This window comes from Arvicanthis niloticus, chromosome X (assembly GCF_011762505.2).
Source record: "Arvicanthis niloticus isolate mArvNil1 chromosome X, mArvNil1.pat.X, whole genome shotgun sequence".
Lineage (NCBI taxonomy): Eukaryota > Metazoa > Chordata > Mammalia > Rodentia > Muridae > Arvicanthis > Arvicanthis niloticus.
Genome location: NC_047679.1, coordinates 127,749,175 through 127,764,687, shown reverse-complemented (window position 1 = coordinate 127,764,687; position 15,513 = coordinate 127,749,175). Strand labels below are relative to the sequence as shown.

The window sequence follows — 15,513 nt, the reverse complement described above, 5'->3', positions numbered from 1 at the left end:
TGTCCTTGGGCGAGCTTTGCCAGGTTAACCCCACCTCTTCGTTCTCAAACCAATGGGAAGCGGGCTGCGCGCGCGCGGAGTAGTGGGAACGCCGCTGAGGCCGCGAGTACGCCGTTGCCTTAACAACCGGTAGCCGAGTCCGTTGGGTGATGGTAAGTGCTGGGGATTCGGTGGACCCCACGAAGTGCCCTGGTCCTTTCCTAGGCCTCTATGCAGCCTTGCACCCTTTCTTGCACCGTTCTTGGTGTTGACGCTCTAGTTCTTCCTTGGAGCTGTGAGCCGGAAGGGTAGGAGAGAAAGTACAGCCGCCAGCTGCTTGCCTCGCCAGCGCTTACGCACGACCCCCTCCCCGTCCCAGTCACCTTCAGCCACCCCTGACAAACCGCCTCTGGACCTCCGCTGGCTTTCAGGGAACGGCAGCGTGACCATTCTGTTGCTTCTCTTAGACTCCAGCCTCAGTCAAACTCAGGCCTCCTGGCCGCGGCCACCCAGTTAAAGTTTATGCAGGTGCTAAGAGGCTTACTGTGTTCTGATGGTCACAAACGCGGCGTTCAGGCTATCAGGAGATGTTTTGAGCTTCGCAGAGAAAGTATGCACGATCCAAATGAATTGATTCTTATCACTTCGTACTGGCATAATATTTATCTTAGTAAGTTTACATTTAGTCAAATTTAGGCATAATTAATTAGAGGAACAGAGTTCATGGGAACCAGCACCACAAGTATCTATTTTAAGTTCATTTCTAGAACTGAGATTCCTGAAATCATGTACAATTGATCATCCGTATCCGTAATTAGTTTCTCAGCTAGCTCTTTCAGAATGAAGAATAAGAGATTTCCTGGCTTCTAAAATCAATAGTTTAAAAAAGGAGAAGAGACAGAGGTTCATGGAAGGGATTAATTGTTCTTTCAGCAAACCTTGTTATCTATCAATTTATTAGGTAGATCTTTAAAATCAGTTGATATAAACTGTTTTTTCATTAATTACCCAGCTGTCTGAGTTAGCAGTGGCATTAGAACAGGTATCCTTTCCCTTTTTATTGTTGATAATGAAAACTGAAGCCACTCCAGGTTATTCTAATTGAAATGCATATGGAAATTTGTGACAGTCTATTCACAATAAAGTGATAAGCTTGTTCCTTACAAACAGATACAGTCTCACATTTGCTGTTTACTAACTTTGGAAAAGAAGAAAACTCAAGCATGTTAAACTTTTAGGCATAAATGATACTATCATTCCAAGGGCTTTTGATGCTGCTTAAAATGACTTAAGGAATTGAATTCCCTAAAGTGACATGTTGATTAGATTAATGTTGATTAATGGTACAATTGCATGGACTTTCTGTAGTATAAACTTTAAGACAGTGGAGTTCAGAGTTATATCTTCTCATGAAGGATATTTTAGTACTAGAAATTCATATTCATATATTTACCTTTTCCTTGATCTATACAAGAACAAGGAGGAAAATGGTAATATACTATCTTAAAACAAAAACTCCCTTCTATTTGGTGGCTCCCCAATGAAATATAGTTGGATTTTGTCATATGAGAAATCATATTAACACAAATTTACAGTTACATTAGAAAATAACCACACTATTGCCAGTTTTCTGTTTTTTACAACTTAGTAAAAACTGACATATATAAGTTAAAATAGTTTTTAGTTGAAAGTTTTTTCATCACAGAGGTTTGTGTTATTTCTTTTTTAGAGTTGGGGTTAATTTTATTTTAGTTTTTACATCAGGGGGAGAAGCACATTGTAGCCCGAGGTCAGAGAATAATTTGGAAGAGTTGGTTCTCTTCTTTTACCATGTGAGCATCTTTGATAATGAAAACTGAAGCCTGGGTCCTGGTTCCCACTTAGGTTGTCAAGCTTGGCAGAAAGATAAATCACTGGCCCACGGAAGTTTATATAATGACATAAGTGCATTACAAACAGTAGAGCCTAAATGAAAAAGATATGTATGTTTAGATCTATCAAATAAAACAAGGACTATGGTTTGCAATACTGTGCTTCTGTGTTTGTATAATGTGTGTAGGCCTCTAATTTTAAGAAGACAAACATGGCATCCAGTGCCCAGAGAAAAAGGATGAGCCCTAAGCCTGAACTTACTGAAGAACAGAAACAGGAAATCAGGGAAGCTTTTGATCTCTTTGATGCTGATGGAACTGGAACTATAGACATCAAGGAACTAAAGGCAAGTTGCACACATCCTTGCTTTGTTAGCTTACGTTTCCCTATTGCTTGCCTTTTACCTGTTATCTTTCTTCTCCAGACTTCCTGTAAAAAGTATCAGAAAAAGGTACCTTGTGTATATTATACACGAAACAATGATCTAATTGATCAAGTTGATTGCAAATATCTATTAAATCAGCATTACAGTATTCCCTAACCATTTTCATCATTTTATCAGGTGTTAGGTTAATATCCTCAACAGTCATTTTTGTTTCTACATCATTTACATGTGTCTATTTAGATGATTTTGTTTTCATTGTAGGTGGCAATGAGGGCTCTGGGCTTTGAACCCAAGAAAGAAGAAATCAAGAAAATGATAAGTGAAATTGATAAAGAAGGAACAGGAAAAATGAACTTCAGTGACTTTTTGACAGTGATGACTCAGAAAATGGTAAGTTAGCTAAGATAATTAGCGTACTTTCTATCCAGAATAGTAGAAACATGAGAATCTAGACATAAAAAGAACTTCATCCAACAAAATCTATCCCATTCACATAGGAGATTGTATTTCTAATTGAGAGGATCCCTAAGTTTCATGTGGCTTTCTTTAAGGTAACAGCATTACCTTGTTTCAATGTGGCCACATGATAATCACAAGCATTAAAACCTTTTAACACAGTGATTTTCAAATGCTAGTCATTTTTAAAATATTATTATTATTACAAATTAAAGCATATGGGGCTGGAGATACGGCTCAGCAGTTAAGAGCACTGACTGCTCTTCCAGAGTTCATGAGTTCAATTCCCAGCAACCACATGGTGACTCACAACCATCTGTAATGGGATCTGATGCCCTCTTCTGGTGTGTCTGAAGATACACACACATACACACACACACACACACACACACACAAAATAAACAAATCTTTAAAAAATTAAAGCATACAATAAATCAGGTATTAATCTGACATTTTCAGACAAATGGTTCACACTCAAGATTAGTTCCTAGATTGTTCTTCCTAGGGGCTCTCTCCAGTTGTACCTCCTGGCAAGAACCTTCCAGGAATATTTGAGATTTGAACGCTTTCAGAAATTTTACTCTCTTCTGTTGTGGTACTCAGGGCCTGAGTAATTCTTTGAAGGCCATTGTGAAAAATAAAAATAAAATACCTCTCTCCTCCTCTGCCCTTATCAGGATATCTGTCTTCTATTACCATAAGCAATGTATTTTCCCTGATTACAACCCTACTCACTGCTTCTATATTTTAAAAATGAATCTAGTGTCTGCTTGTTTTGTATTTTACATACAATTATAATTTCTGTGTAACCCCTGAGTTTATGTTAAGTTTACTAAAGTAGTGTGTCTTCTTTTTTACCATGGACCATACTTGTTGGCATATGACCGAGGACATGTATCATGACAGCTATCACCAGAACCATATGATGATATGGGACAGGGACAGAGAAGTAATCTAAGAAGATAGTTTTCCTACAACTCCCTTCTTGGGATTAGAACTGGGCAGAGTTCTGTACAACACAAAGCACAGGAGGGACAGTGTAGATACCTGGCAAGATCCAGTGTTGGGTATTACAAAGAAGAGCTCCAGCTCACTCCAAAGGCTCTTGTCTTCTACCTGTGAAAACAGTATGTGACTGTTCAGCTATGCCAGAAATTTGTCCTTTCGACATGATACTTTGCCTGCCCCCACAAACAAGTACTCATGTCCATTTTTCAGGACTTCTTAGCTTTTCCAAAAGCAGGCATCTTTACTAGATGATGGGATAGCAAGTAAAAAGGGAATACATGCCACCATAAATCAAAGGACTTGGCTTCCTAACATTGCTCAAGTCAGAATGATGACCAGGGAGTGGTCGAGTGGCTAGATATGAGTAACTATAAGTTTTGTGTCCTACTCCAGTCTGAGAAAGACACCAAAGAAGAAATCCTGAAAGCTTTTAAACTGTTTGATGATGATGAGACTGGGAAAATATCATTTAAGAATCTTAAGCGCGTGGCCAAGGAGCTGGGTGAGAACCTGACAGACGAGGAACTGCAGGTGAGAAGAGGGCTCTGGCTTCCAGGGTTCCATTGTCTCTATTTACCTTCTTTAAAGGAAAGCTAGTATCCCTCATACATCTGGTGATAATTTCATGCCCATAGACCCTGTTTCTAGAATATACATGTACAATTGAAGTTCCTCTTTTGGGTTTCAGGAAAGGGTGACTTTCCAGCATTTTTTCAATGGATGCATATGACAATAATTGAGATTTGGTTTTCAAGTAACTATCATAGAAAGGGACACACTCATATTAAATGGACCATAGTCATCTTTTCTCATAGCATTATTTTAAGTTTCTTATCTAGTCACTTTTCAGTTTAGTTTGTGGCTTAATCTCAGATGAACCCTTACCTCCATGCAGGAAATGATTGATGAAGCCGATCGAGATGGAGACGGTGAGGTCAATGAGCAAGAGTTCCTGCGCATCATGAAGAAGACCAGCCTCTACTAAGATTAGTGTTTCTTTTTCTACTGCAAGCACATGGGACTAGATTTAGTGCCTGGCATTTTGTGAAATATGGCTTTTGAGAGCCCCTCTCTCCCACCCTCTGGGGTAACTTTAGCCATGACCTTGAATCTATTTTTGACTTTTGAAAGTGTTCTTTGATATTAAGTTCTTTGTATATTTACCTGCTGACTAAGTCAGCAGGGCAGAGGAAGAGCACATAGAGTGGGGGAAAGGGTCTGCAAGTGTGACTGTGGCCATTCCACCTTTCATTTTTTCACTTTGCTCATGTATATCCACATAGCTGAAAACGTTCAATGGCTTCTTAATTGTCCATGCATCCAGCTCCCCATAAGCAGTGGTTGTTCTTAAAATGGTTTTGGTTTTCATTTGACACCACAGTGCAGTTTTCTCTTTTACAAAACAAAATGAGTGCTTGCTGTGGCATTTGGATGTGTGTTAATGCATTTGTTTTCTCTTTAAAAAAAATAAACCTTTCTTAATTTACGCTCTCATTCTTTAAAGGATGAGTATTTTTAGCTTTAACTGTGAGTTTACCTTATGTTTACAACTGTGTTGAGGGTAGCTTGGTACATATATAAAATTTGTCATCGGCCTATGGATAAAAACAGGTAATAATTCTATGTTACTTTTCTGCTATAAATAGTTTTTGCTTTCAGAACTTGGAGATTTTTACAGCTAGTAGAATTTCCTTGTGCTCTAAGGAAATTATATGTAATTTCTGCTTGGACAAAATGGAGACTGATGAGCAGTAGGTAATATTCAGGCAATCTTGTAAGATTATTTGCTTATAGTATCTCATTGTACAAGTACCCTCTGGACTTGCACAGAATTCCCTATGAGAGAAGCCCAAGTATGTGGCATTAAATTCTAATCCAGGGTGAGGATGGGAAAAAAGAAGAGCTGGAGGGAAATGGAAAATGGACAATGATTGAATACATACTTACAAACATGCATACATACATACATACGTACGTACGTACATATGTACATACGTACATACATACATACACACACAAAACCAACAATCAGAGCTAGGAAGGTGATCAAGCTTATAATCCCAGTTCATAGGTAGATGAGGCAAGAGGGTTGCCATGACTTTTAGGTATGCTGGGCCTGCATAGTGAGTTTCAGGTCATTCTGGGTCACAAAGTGTGACCCTGTCTCGAAGAAGCAAAGCAAAACAAGATTCCATATGACTATATCAGTTTGAATTAGATCATCAATGGGTCATATATACATACATTTAAAATTTTTTAGATATATTTATTTTATGTGTATGATTATCTTGCCACCATGTATATCTGCATATTATGTGTGTGCCTGGTACATGCATCAGTCAGAAGAGGTTGTAAAATTATAAGTAGAGTTAGGGACAATTGTGAGTTGCTATGTAGGTGCTGGGTGCTGTAAATCAAACCCAGAAATTATGCAAGAGCAACAAGGCAAGAAGTTCTCTTAACCACTAAGTAAACTCCATCCTTTTCCTCTCCCCCCCATTTGTCTGTCTCTGTCTCTGTCTCTGTCTCTGTCTCTGTCTCTGTCTCTCTCTCTCTCTCTCTCTCTCTCTCTCTCTCTCTCTCTCTCTCTGTATGTGTGTGTAATAATAAAGGCCTCCCATTCCTCTTGATCTAATATTCAACTTACCAAGGTATTTTATATTTTCGGTTGGGGGCCTTTTAAAAAGTTGTGCTCCTGGCCACACCCTTATATATTGGCAGTCTTGAGGATCTAGGTGAACTGAAATAAGTGAGGGATTACTCCTTGGAAAACACAGGGAGACAAAAAGCCAAGAGGTACCTCAGAATTAGGTTATAACATGGGTTCACTTAGCTCCTGGATTAACAATTTGGGGCAAGCTGCTTCTCTTAGTGCCTCGGATTCCTTGTTGTACAATGAGGAGAACTATTGAATGGAGATTTTGTGCCCGTCAAATGAAAATTTCTTAACAGGACCTTGCTTTATGGTGTTCAAGTATAAGATGTTTCAGAATGATCTCATTCTATGAAACTTATGATCGTTGTCCCCAAAGTCAGTCGACAACATTTTTTTAAAGGAGGATAAAAGATAAATGATTGGAAAGACTGGCCCTCCACCCATTTTCCTGTGAAATATATGGTTCTACAAAATCAGTTTATTCTTAACAGGCAAGTAAAAGTTCTGTATATTTAGTGTATGCACAATTACATTTTGAAATATGTCTACTTTATAAAATAGTGGAATCAAGCTAATTACCCTGAAAACATTCTCTTCCTGTTTATGTTTCCCACTCTGATAACAATTCTCTTTGGAATCTCTTGATGGAGTTGAGAGTTGCATATCATCCTTAGTGACAAAAGCAAATATAAGGAAGTCACCATGTTCTGCAGTGTAGCCATTCTGTGATTCTCAGTGCAGGAAAGAGACAGACAGGGTGAGCCATCCAATTAGGGAGGTGGGGCTAACCAAGGAGCTGTGAAAAGAAGGACCAGAGCTGTGTAAGTTCAGTTCTTGTGGAACCAGGCAAGGGGCACTGTAGGGATTGGGTATGGCAGATAGAAAAAGAACTTAGGCAGAGTGATAGATGGGATGGACCTGGTTCTAGCATGACAGTACTAGAGACTTGGGCACTCAGGAGATAGACAGGCTCAGCCAATTAGATCAGTAGGGGTGTGTGTGTGTGTGTGTGTGTGTGTGTGTGTGTGTGTGTGTGTGTAGAAGCAGTGGCAAAGGAGGGGAAGAATGGACTGAGAGACATTTTACAAAGTAGGAAGGGATCAGAAGTTGAAGGAACCAAGGTGAGTTCAGTTCCTTTAGGACAGAACACAGTAATGGGTGGTGGGGAAGAAGAGAGAGAATGGAGAAGATAGTCCATGTGAGGCTGTAGCAGAGAAATTTTTGTTGAGTGGGATTCAGTTGAAGACAGTAATGACTAATTGATGTGAGGTTGGGTGGGAATGGGGAGGGAGCACATAGAAGTTTTGAAAAAATGGTCTGGAGTAGAAAAGAGGTCCATTCATGTTGGGCTTAAAGACATAGTAAGTATTCATGAAAGAATTTTTTCAGTGGATGAGTCTTTTTCTGAAGACACACTGGTGTTGAGTTTAGGATCTATTTGAGAAAGCAGTTTAAAGACTAAGGTAGTTGAATTGCAGTCCTTGGAAGACATAGATACATGATACTGTCGGAGAGTTAAATGTAGACTGGCTTCTCTAGGCCATCTTGAGGTACTTTTACCTTCTACCAGGTCTTAATTCTTTGGGGACTATTTTGCTTCAGTCTCATGAGCAGCTTTTTTTCTTCTTCTTCTTCTTCTTCTTCTTCTTCTTCTTCTTCTTCTTCTTCTTCTTCTTCTTCTTCTTCTTCTTCTTCTTCTTCTTCTTCTTTTTGTTATGGTTTCTATGGTGGCTAAGATAACAAGAGAACATGTACTTGGAAACATACCTCTTTGGAAAGCCTAATAGTTAGATTGTATGTTTAGAACCAGGCCACATGGCTACAGGCTCCTGGGCATGTCCACTGGCATCTACTAGGAATAACTTTCCTGAACTTTAATGGCTTCTGAAAGTGCTGACCATGCAAACAGTGTCAAGTGCAAGAACCTTGGGCTCCCCTCCAGTTCGTCTCTTGAGTCTGCTCCTGCTTTAACTATACTGTGGGCCAGAGCTGTTCAACTTAGTTTCATTTTTTGTTATCCTTTCAAATACTAGAATTTTGGGAGCAGGGCTAAAGAAAGTAATAAAATCAAAACCACACTTTAATAGTAGTAGTGACTTAGTTACTAATCCCCAGAAAACACGTGGTATTCAGCCTACTACACAGAAAGATATCCATCCGTTTGGCCAGAATTGCTTGCTGCCCTGATGGTGTTTGTTTTTGAAGCCAAGAAACACACCCCACTCCACTCCCACGCCCTAATCCAGGAAATGTTCTTTCTGAGCCCTCCACTGTGATTGACATTTTGTATTAAGTTGTTGCCTCCTCCACAATGAGTTTCATGACTTGTTTTGTTCACTGTTCCATATGCTAGAATTTGCTAGAGTATCCTGCACCTTCCATTATAGTTAAAGTAATCAATCTGCACGGATTGTAGTCATGAAGCCATGTGACCAATCTACTGTGCCATTCTGCAACATATTATTTTTCTTTGTGAGTGTGTGTGTGTGCGTGCATGTGTGTGCACACGTGCATGCATATCTATACATGTAGGTGTCTATGTCTGCAGAAGCCAAGAAAGGGCTTCAAATTTCCTGGAGCTGAAGTTATAAAGCCATTGTGCAGCACCCAGCATGGATGTAGGGGTTTGTACTTCCCGACCTCCACAAGGATTAATACTCAGGTTCCTCCTCAAGAACAACAAATGCTCTTGCTCTTTACCACTGAACTGTCTCTTAAGAGAGCTCTGGTCTCATGGCTAAGAATATCACAGTCAGCCTTTGAGCTATATGGAAGGAAGCGTCTCTCTTTTTGCCTCTTTAGACTTTTTGTATGTCATTTACCCTTCCTTTCTGTTCTTTGCTCTGACCATCTAGGCTGCCACCAAGACTTACCCACTAGAAGTCACTTTGATCTACCCCTTCCTATTAGTTTCTTTTCTTAACAATTTTTATTTTGTGTATATGTTTTGCTACCAAGTACATATGCACACTATATTTATGTTTCACACCCTCAGAAGGTATGGAAGCTCCTGGAACTGGAGTAAAGGACAGTTGTGAGCCACTATGTGTTTGCTAGGGACCAAACCCTGGTCCTCTGCAAAAACAGAAAGTGCTTTTAACTGCTGAGTCACCCATCCAGCCTCCATCTTTTAAATTTTTTTTTAAAATTTCAATTACATTTCTTTTATTTATGTGGTTGCATGTGCCAGAGCACATGTGTGTTCAGAGGACAACCATTGAGTGGGTTATCTCCTTATACCATGTGTGTTCAGAGGACAACCATTGAGTGGGTTATCTCCTTATACCATGTGTGTTCAGAGGACAACCATTGAGTGGGTTATCTCCTTATACCATGTGGATCCCAGGGATTGAATTCAGGTCATTAGATTTGGTGGCAGGTATTTATACCACAGAGCCACCTCATCAACCTTCCTCCCCTTTTCATTTCTGAAACTACCAGTCAAATATTGATTGTTACACTGGTCCCCACCTGCTCTCTATTTTGTCCTTCCTCAAGACCTTGTTCTCATGGTACCCTGTGGAGGAGTATGTCCTTTAGTTTTGGTCCCATCTTTTTCAAATTGCAGCTTTTCTACTTGGTGTCGATGGCTTTGGAGGCCTAGCACTTGACATTCTTCAGCCTTGCTGTGCACATCTAGAAAATCAGCGTACCATGAGTACAAAGGGGACTTACGGGTGCCAGGCTATTGCATAGCATATGGTCAAAAAGCTGTTGGGCACATTGGGTGTAGGTCTTACGTACAGCCCTCAGCAGATTAGTGCAATCATCTCTGTCACTGCAGATCACTCTCCATTGCCAGTATTTCAGTTTCCCTGAATTCGGATTCTCTGTACTTTATAAGAACTATGTAGGTTCATTTCTATATACATAATGTCTTTGCCATTTCCCCAATTGAAATATCCTTATCTTTTTTTTTCCGAGAGACTCGGGCAGAGTCGCACGGGAGAAGCGGGATTCGAACCGGGAGATGCAGAGAGAGAGAGAGCAGAGGGCCCGGGGCTAGCCCTATGCAGGCAGCTTAAGCCGCTGCGCCACCGCTCGCTCGAAATATCCTTATCTTTGTCCCAAACCTACATCTTTCTTTTTTCCAGAGCTCTCTCCTTCTGGAAATTTTTTTTTTTTTTTTTTTTTTTTTTTTTTTTTTTTTTTTTTTTTTTTTGAGGCGGGTTGGGAGGGGACAGGGAGAGACTTCCCAGCTAGAATTAATGCAAGACAGCTGTCTTGCAAAAAACATTCTTGCCACTAGATGGAGTACTAGGACAGAGGCCCGGAGCCAATGGCTACTTAAGTAGCTTCTTGATGCTCAAACAGCCTTGGCACATGATGGATAGGATGCTGGGATAGAGGGGAGGAGAAATCCTTGTGGGGCTGGAGAACCCCACAAAAAGACTAGCAGGCATGTGTTCTCATGAAAGGATAGCTCATTTGCATGGGTGCCCTACTGAGTCTAATTAAAAGGGTACAATAACAGTTTTGCAATCAGAATTGTTTACCTGCTGCATGGCTCACTGAGATTCCCCAACTACACTGAACAACCCTCCAGGGACTGTACGGTTATGTCTTTGAGTTCTTCACAGCCACGCTTTGCGCCTGGTGCACTGCTCTAGCTGTAGTCAGACTCACTCATTAACTGTTTGTGGGTCATAAAGCAAGGGCTTACTAACTCATTAAAATTTTCTAGCTGTCCATGACTGTTTTTCTGACAATTATCCTTTATTACAGGTTGAATTGTGCTTTCCCTCAGTGCTGGTGTTATAACTCCTGGTACTGCAGAATGTAACTTCATTCATTGTGGCTAAGTTCTCTATGGTTGTGTTCAAGTTAAGATGAGGTCATAAGAATGGGCCCATATCTATCATTACTGATTCACTTACAGAAAAGGGGACATTGGGACACAGAGGGAACCGGTAGGGTTCTCTGATCACCTGTGCCTACTTTTAAGAGCCCATCAAGATAAGGGGTGAGGACTGAGCGCCATCACAGCCATCCCTGACATTGAGCAGCTCCCCTTAGCCCTGTGTGTGTGCAATTCTGCCTTAATTGCATGCAGCATTGGTATTGGGGGAGGGACTAGAGTATAATAGATTGCATAAGGTTAACAACAAGAGGCTCTATCCATACAGCTATGAAGAATCCTTCATCCGTGCTGGATGAAGACTTTGCAGTGCCTCTGCATTGGATCACCCACACTCCTTCCAGTTACCCGTTAGTGCTTTATGAGTAATCATAATACATTCACTGGTTCTCCACATTGAACTTTGGTGGAATCATATTTTAGGTTGTCTTTGTGACCTCATAAGGAGAGGTAGACGTTGTTTTGCCTCCCTCGGGGAAGAATTTTTATAACATGTAAGAGACACAGAGAGAATGATGGTTGGAATACCCACAAGCTGTGGAGAGATGCTAGAGCCCTTCCTTCCTTCATAGCCTTAGAAGGAACCAGCCATCTGGTTGAGCCAAACACTCAAATCTTGGTTTTCTGTAAAAAACAAACAAGCAAGTAAAAAAATAAACTTATTTCTTTTGCTGAGGCCTCTGAATTGATAGTATTTTGCTACCAGACTTCTAGCAAAACACATAGATACTTCACTTATTGAAGAACTTGTCCTGCCAAATTCTTGAACTGCTCTGTTACAGCATCCACTGTCAAGGAAACAAAACTTGAACCTGGAACCTCTGCTAGAGAACTCTTTCCCCTATGGATATTGTAGCTGGCCTCTTCTGGAGAGATCCATCACAAAACACCTGGGAAAGATGAAAGTCAAGGCAGGTTACCAGAGCCTCAGGGTGGCCTCAGCATCAGGCTTGCTGTTTTGAACTGCTTCCTGAAGGAACCTAACTAAGGTAGTGATTCTGGAATGCCAGTGCTAGAGAGGCAGAAGCAGGGGGATCAGGAGTCCAAGGCAAGCTTTGGCTGCAGGGCACTTTGAAGCCAGCCTGAGCTACATGAAATCCTCTCATTGTTAAAACCCTCCCAAACAATCCTCCTACAAAAAAGAATGTAGATATTTATCAAAGCAGATACTCTCCTGAGAGGCATTGTTAGTGATAACAGTGAAATGTTGAACTTTTGTGCCTAGTTCCACTGCTTTGACCTGGAGCAAGTAACCCAAGGCCCCAGGACTTCATTCATTTCATCTGTCTGCAAGGAGTGTGTTACTAGAACCTACCTCAAGAGCAGTTGTGAGAATTATAATCAAGCCAATACTACATCTAAAGGGCTTAGAAAGGCCCTGCACATGTCATCATTTCAATAAATATTGTCAAATTAAGAAAATAAGAATTTGGCTGCACTCTTTCAGTCTTTTACTATAGAGGTCAGTAATTTCATTGACAATCCCAGTGTTGAAATTAAGGGGTTGTTCTGGCTAGTTTTTTTTTCATTCATTTATTTACTTATTCAGTTGATGTCCTGGTTGTAACACCCCCTCCCAGTCCTACCCTTACAAATCCTTCTGCTATTACCCCTTCCTCTTCCCCTCAGAGAATGGGAAGCCTCCTTGGGTACCATCCTACCCTGGGACATCCAGTAACAGTAAGACTAAGCTCATCCTCTCCAACTGAAGCCCAATCAGACCATCCAGTTACGGGAAGGGGATCCAGTGGCAGGCAATAGAGTCAAAGAAAGACCCTGCTCTGAATGTTAGCGGACCCACATGAATACCAAGTTGCACATCTTCTACAAATGAGTAAGGGCCTAGGTCCAGCCCCTGCATGTTCTTTGGTGGTACGGTCTCTGTAAGCCTCCCATGGCCCAGGTTAATTGACTCTTTAGAGCTTCATGTAGTGTCCTCGACCCCTCTGGCTCCCTCAGTTCTATCTCCCACTCTTCCACAAGACTCCCCAAACTCTGTCTGATGTTTGGCTGTGGGTCTCTGCATCTGTTTCCATCTGCTCCTGGATGAAGCCTCTCAGGAGACAGTTATGCTATGTTCCTGTCTGCAAGCATAACAAAGTATCATTAATACTGTCAGGGGTCCTGACTACTTTTATGTCAGCTTGACACAGCTAAAGTCTTCTGAGGATGGAACCTCAACTGAGAAAATGTCTCCATAATTTTTTTCCTCCATTTTTTGAGAGTAATTTCTGTGTCTCACACTTTTCATTCTTAGAGCAACAGCAAAAAATCTATTTCCTATAATTGTTATGATAGTGAAAAGAGTAGATATATGTAAATCCATTCCATCAAAGACTGTAACTCAGCAAGCACTTAGCTAATCATACCTAAGACATGGGTGTCTGTAAAACTTAGCTGTCGCACTTGGGAGGCAGAGGCAGGCGGATTTCTGAGTTCGAGGCCAGCCTGGTCTACAGAGTGAGTTCCAGGACGGCCAGGACTACACAGAAAACCCTGTCTCGAAAAACCAAAAAAAAAAAAAAAAAAAACCAACTTAGCTGTCTAATACCATTGTGAGATTAAATTTATTTCAACAAGGATGTGTCCATGTATGATTTCCATGTCTTTAGAATGTTGTTAGGTACCACTTTACATGTTTTAGGAAAGGTGTAATTTTAAAAAAGAATATACATATATGTGCATATATACATATATGCATGTGAGTAGCCACAGAGGCCAAAAGACAGGTCAGATACCCTGGAGCTGGAGGTATAAGTGGTTCAGAACCACAAGATATGAATCACTAGATGTAGTGCTGGGAACCAAACTCAGATCCTGTACAAGAACAGCAAGTGTTTAAAAACACTGAGCCATTATGTCTCCAGTCCCAGATGGATATAACCTTTAAAAAAATAACTGGTATTAATTTACAATAACTAAAACTGCTTGAGGGAATATAAAATGACATGGTATTGTCTCTGACATGTACACTTCCAAGTATAAAACCAAAATAATCAAAAGCAGGGTTCCAAAGAGATCTGTACATACATGTTCCTAGCACATTACTTACACTAAAGCTGCAAGCAAGTCAAGCATCTGTTGATAGGTGAATGAATGACATGTAATGTATCTATCCATACAATGAAGTATTATTGTTCATCCATAGAAGGTACAAAATAAATTTTTAAAAGTAATTTTATTGGCATATATTTATTGTACATGTGCTGGATTTCACACTTCCTATTAGAAACATTTGTTCCTCTATATTTTTCTTGCTATTTCCTTTTTAAAAAATTATATCCATCTGAGACTGGAAAGATAATGGCTCAGTGTTTTAAATACTTGCTGCTAATGACAGCTTTGTTCTTTATGACCGAAAATTTTCTCTATATATGTAAATTTCCATATATGTAATATATATTGTGATATATATCTATATAGTATACCAATTCTTCTTGCATGGATAATGAAAACCCTATGCTTATTGAGCAAATCCAGACACTGATGACAAATATATTATGATTACACTTACATATGGTATATACTACAGGCAAATGCATACAGATAGTAAATAAGAGATTACCACAGACTATAGAAAAGGGAAGTGAATTACTATTAAATGTGTATTGAGTTTTTGTTGGAAATGACAAAGTTTTGGGTAAATATACTGGTAATGGTAATGGTTACCAGTACATTGTGAATATATTTAGTGTCAATGGATTACATAGTTAGAAGTAATTAAAATGATAAACATTCCAGAATATAATTCCAGAATAAATATGAAAAATATTCTTAACAAAAGGTGTACTTTGCTATTAGATCTGGTTTAAGCTCTTGAAAGGGGGGATGGTATGTTTAGGTGAAAGAGCAAATGCTGTGGAAGTTCTATTGGCTATGGTAAGATATAAAGGCACATGGTTCCTGTCATTTAGTTATGGAAAACTGTGAGCACAAGGCCTGGATTTATCCATGCTTGATACTTCAACTTTGGTGCCTAACACAGTATCTGCTATACTTTGAGTACTTGATAGGTATTTGTTGGATGATTAAATATATAAACAAAATCTGTAATTTCCTAATCTACTTAAATAAGTGATTATATTGTTTGTGCTACAGACCCTGCATGGAGTCTGGTGGATGGTAATATAAGTGCCCATGTTCACTGGCATACCATGTGACACAAAATAGAGGATCCTAGCAAACTAGTGGAACCTCAGAATGAGCTAGGAACAGGGCAGTGGCCGCTTCCTCCATCTGCATGGAAATCCTTTCAGGTGCTGGCAGCCTGACACCTCCCCATAGTGACAGTGGGGTGGG

At 40.0% G+C, this 15,513-nt stretch overlaps 1 protein-coding gene across 1 annotated transcript; it reads left to right on the top strand.

Moving 5' to 3' along the window:
- The first annotated feature begins 18 nt into the window (after positions 1–18).
- Positions 19–4,732, top strand: Cetn2 (centrin 2). The gene is made up of 5 exons (XM_034485357.2): positions 19–152; positions 2,039–2,197; positions 2,498–2,626; positions 4,094–4,231; positions 4,596–4,732. Exons 1-5 carry the CDS (start codon positions 150–152, stop codon positions 4,683–4,685), a joined length of 519 nt encoding a protein of 172 aa, XP_034341248.1. The 5' UTR covers positions 19–149; the 3' UTR covers positions 4,686–4,732.
- Positions 4,733–15,513: the final 10,781 nt, after the last annotated feature.